Raw genomic sequence first — 5170 nt, 5'->3', positions numbered from 1 at the left:
ATGAATTGTCAAATGAAAGTTATTGGTAGAATTTTGATGGGTTTTTTTTAGCTTTTCTACATTTTTCTGTTAATAAATTGATTTCACTTATTTTTTGCCTGTATTAAATCATTTTTGGGGATTTTCAAGACAGCACAGGTAGTTCTCAAATGATTTCCTGCTTTATTTCTCATCATCACCAGATTGTAACACAAATTGTATTTGCATGTCTATTAAACCTGAAAATACAACTTAGTCATAATATTTTATGTTGAGGCATAAAGATTCATAATCTAGTCTAAACTAAAGATACTATAGACCAGTGGTCAAGACTTGGAAAATTTTGCTGCCGCCTGGGGGGGTGGGAGGAAGTGGAGGGGACGTGACCCGTCAGATAAGGCTTCTGCATGTTGGTGTTCCCCCTAAATCTTGAATATACCCAATTTGGGTTGTCTTGGCCCTTTTATCGCAGCCTGTGGGGTTTTCCCTGACTGGGAACGAGAATACAACCTGCTGAATATGTGACAGGCAGCCAATCAGAAAGCGCGGTGACGTAATAACAGAGGGGAATCCCAAACAGCTGACATATCACGCAACTTTGAGTCCGATGGATATCGGAGATATGTGGAAATGTTTATTATTATGTGTAAAGGTCGTTATTATTTATTCAGTTCAAAATGTTAGCTATGAAAAACATAGTCGCCTCCAAATCATAGTGCAGCAAATAGAGCGGCTGCTCCCGCTGTCTTTTATCCACCACCTTTTCTTTCTGTTACGTCTTTTATCTCTTAAAATGACTCCACAAACTGTCACTATTGCTTCTACATCGTCATCCGTGTTTGACCATTCTAAATTCCCGTGGCTGCATGGCTCACAAACAAAGCCTCGGAGCTTAGTTTCTATGTAAACATGGCGTCTTTCATTTCGACTGACTCTCTGCAGAGTATTTCTGAGTCGATTAGTGTAGCATTTCTGCCGGTGTTCTGTCAGATAGCCATACGCTGTCAGAATATCATACATGCAGTCAGTACGCATGCCCGCGCATGCGCATTAAGAAGTCAGACTGTCAGCACAGTCGTCAGTTCAGCATACGCAACAAGTTATGACGAAAATAAGTCATTAAATTGTCTATAATATCACATAATATGATAACTAGATACATATGCATGCGTTGTCGTGGTTTCAAAGTGTAGTTAAAGCAGGTCTGGCTGCAGCTGCAGTCAACTACAACACACGCCTGTGTAATACTCATTTACCTACTTAACCGCTAAGTAGGATGCCATACAGCTGTTAATAACAAAGTGTATGATGATCTACGTCATGATTCTATGTTGATGATTAAATAAAATCATGGTAATGACAGCATATACATGTATGAGCTAAGCGTATGACTATCTGACAACGTATGCTGATCTGACAGAACACCGGATTTTCACAAAATATCAGCCACGACAATGGACAGGTGAACCAAAAAGTTCATGTCATCTTTTGTGGACGACATCAAGGTGTTTGAGCCACGCGATGCCTCCAACATTGTGCGCGTCGCAGCGAAATGCTACCGGTGTTATAGATCAACTGGTGGCTAAATCAACTGGTTGAAACCTATGCGCACCGCAGATGTTTCCAAATTGTAGGTGGCTGTGTCGATGCCTGTTGAAAAATGCTACTTGCGTGAAAAAACCATTTGCAAAACTTTACTATAAATCCCATTGGACGCTTATATGTTTAATGTTGCATGTGGAAATTATGTTTCAAAACAATCTTCTAAAGAACAGCATTCATTGCGCTTCGAAAACACGGCATTTGAGCATAACCAGATCAATGAATAACACAAGCCCATTCGCATTCAGGTTCACCAGAACACATTAATTCTAACTCATGAATAGCCGCAATGTAAACCTAAGTGGATAGTTTCTGCTTTTTATAACCAGCACTGATCAGAAAAACATTAGAATTGACTCTCAAGTACCTGTTATGCGAGTTGCTTACATTACATAGAAGCAAAAGGTAAATAGTAAGTGTCGCATTGTTTAGCGACTTACTACCCACAGTTAGTGTCGCTAAACAATGAGGTGCTTATCATCATATTTAATCAAATTTAACTCACATACCTGATGGTGTTGCTTGTGGTGTTTACGTGTCCAAATAGAAAGGAATATCAAGTAATGTCGATAAGTCGTACTGTAATAACATCTCATCTAAATGATATAAAGTTAACAGCTAATGTTGGTGGTGATATTCAAACGGACAAGCCGAAATTATAATAATAAACGTTCCTACGTTACTGTCAGATACCACCAACAGATTATGAGCCATATCTACAGTATTTGACTTGTGTTCTCTACTGGGAAACAGTTTGCAAGCTGTTGACGAAGGGAAATCAAATTCAAAACAGAACGAGCCGCATTAAGATTAACTAGTGACAGCCAAACAGGGTCCTCAACGCAGATGTTTGTAAAAAATTAGGTGGCTTTTGTTGTTTCCTGATCAAAACGCTACAAACGTAAATAAACGGATATGAAAATGTCTCTACTTTCCCTAAGAGCTCTTCAAAACATAATGGTATGAAGGAATATTGAAGAATACATTAAAATGTCTCTAAAATATACCCCACTTCAAAGAAGACTGTACTAAACAGAATTTGTACTACCGCCCAACATTGTTAGAGTAATGACGATCATTTTACGTCTGTTCAGTCTTATGTTCACTGACATGCTCTGCAAACATATCAATAAATATAAACACTTATAATATCATGTAAACTAATTCATTGTTCATTTAATGGAAGCCACATTATTTCGTTTTCACTTTAAGACTTCACTCGGCTGCAGAAGCAAAGCTGTGCACCTTGGTAATCTGACTATATTCTTACAGTTAAAGTTTGTCTGGCAAACCTGTTAAACAACACTACCTCCAAAATGTTGGCAGCAAGTGAATTAGATTATTTATTTTTGTAGACAATAAAATAAACTGGTCCAAAAAGGGAAACAGACGATGGCGCTGCTAGCTAAACTCGTACCAGCGGTCGCTGAGTTCCAAGAGCGTCGTTTTAACCACCAAGCTATGACGATAGCTGAGAGTCCGATGTTCCTACCTGTCCTTGATTGTCATCTAACGGACACCACGTGCTTTAAGGCGCCTGGATTAATTGGTGACACTTTCAGAATCTCAGTTCGAGTGAAGATTTTAACCTTTTTCTGATGTGAAAGTATATAAGACGATTGTTTTTTCAGCGATGTCTCATATGGTTGAGAATTACGGTCACTTGATGAAAAGAATAAAGACGAGAAAAAATATCAACAATAAGGAAGAAATGACACTGCCACATAGATCTGCGGTAGCCATGTCTTCTGTAAATGAGCTAGGAAATAAAATGTAACATTACAGAAACAGTTAAAAAGATTTTGCTATAGTTTCTGTGGATACCTATTTGAAATATCACAATATGAGGAATATGTGGAAAAATTACACAGCCAGTCGATCTTTTTAAACATTTCATTTTTAATCCCAAGGCTTTTCAACATTTATGTCAGCTTTGCTTTGAGATCTGCTCATTCCACATCGAGATCTATTTCGATCTTCCTTTGACGAGTTTCAACCTCTGAAGCAACACATAAGGCAGGACAAGTTCTGCGTAATTTACACGTTTTGATGGTTTTGCAGATTAACTTTAAAAAAAAAAAAGGCAACATACCATATTAGACCAATAAAGTCTTTCTAATTAGTTATTCCCGAGATCTTAGTGGTTGTTTTACGGAATCGGATAGTATTTTTGGAAAGATTTGTAGTTCTTTCAGCTTATAGCATTGTTTACTTCCTGGTTTGGTAATAGGGTCCTAAAAAGCCACGCCCACAGAAACATCAGTCTTTTCCAGCTGCCACCACCAGTTGATTTAGCCACCAGTTGATCTATAACACTGGTCGATGAGGAAAACAGCAGATCCTCACACCCTCAGCATAAATATAGCTGTGGACAAGATCACTGATGCCTATTGTTCTTGCAAGGCTGAGTAAGTCGGGCATTCATGGTTTTGAGGGTTACTTTTGAAATCAGTGATTTCTGTTGTTGGTAAATGTTTGAGTGTGCCTAGGCCTTATACTCGGTGCTGGCGTGGCTAACATGATTACAGTTTAGTAAAAAGCTTTTTCAGGTAAAATAAAATCCTTAATGTATGTCAGATACGGTACACATTGCATATTGATCTGCTCAGCTAACGTAAGACTGTGTAACAGACAGGCTTCAGGGTGTATCGTACTGCCATTATGCTGTACTTAGCTAAAATGTTTTCATAATGGATGTGTTAATTATTGACTTTCTTTTTCTGAACACAAAGAAAGCAAAGCAATAATACTTACACCAGCACACACTCCTTTGTTCTTATTGATCCTACGACGGTTGAGCTGCAAATGCGGTCGTGCATAAGCTTTGATCCAAGCAAGGCATCCCGTTTCAGATTTTGGAAATCTGTGAATTTTAGTTCCACAAATACGATCAGGACAACTGACATCAAATGTACAGATACCCCACTGACAGTGGAGAACCATTCTTTTTCGAGTCCTGACGCAAAAACTTTCTGCCGGTCTGCTAGTCCACAATGTACATTAGCATGTGTTTACTACTATCATCCTCCTGTCTCTTCTCTGGGCCTTTTCCCCTTTGCAAAGAAACTTTCCAAAGACATCTGATCCGTTTCTTACTCATTTTGCTGCTTGTGGACTCAGTGTTGGCGCGCAAGTAACCGAGAGAATCCGGTTGAAGGATTTTCAAAATAAAAGATCCTCCAGACTCAAATAATACATAAAACGGAAATATTTAATTATTTCTTGCGCGGCCCGGTACCAATTGGTCAATGGGCCGGTACCGGTCCACGGACCAAGGGTTGAGGACCACTGCTATGGACGTTTAGTGGGTTTGATTCCTTTGCCCATATTCCATTACAACAGTCCAATTCTGATCATTCCACCCTCATCTATGTGGTGCTCAATCAGAAATATAACTAATAACATTTAATGTGTCTGCAAACAACATTCATATTGAATTTTATTTCAGTTTCATGTTATTAAAGTGTTCATGTGTCATAATTCTGTACCAGAAGAAACCAGATGTGAATATACATGATTATTTTTTTGAAAGCCTTTATTTATGTAATATTAAATCAATGCATTACAATAATAATTAATAAACATTGTG

General features: G+C 38.3%; 1 protein-coding gene across 1 annotated transcript in view; it reads left to right on the top strand.

The window, feature by feature from the left end:
- LOC103148084 (extracellular calcium-sensing receptor-like) overlaps nucleotides 1–4484 on the top strand; it is an 8577-nt gene extending 4093 nt beyond the window's left edge. Inside the window, exon 9 of the mRNA XM_007566710.2 lies at nucleotides 4458–4484. Within this exon, the coding sequence (XP_007566772.1) occupies nucleotides 4458–4484 (27 nt within the window). The remainder of the gene's footprint in view (nucleotides 1–4457) is intronic.
- Nucleotides 4485–5170: the final 686 nt, after the last annotated feature.

Source organism: Poecilia formosa, unplaced genomic scaffold (genome assembly GCF_000485575.1).
Source record: "Poecilia formosa unplaced genomic scaffold, Poecilia_formosa-5.1.2 Scaffold197, whole genome shotgun sequence".
In the NCBI taxonomy this organism is placed as follows: Eukaryota; Metazoa; Chordata; class Actinopteri; order Cyprinodontiformes; family Poeciliidae; genus Poecilia; species Poecilia formosa.
This window is presented reverse-complemented; position numbering and strand designations above follow the sequence as displayed.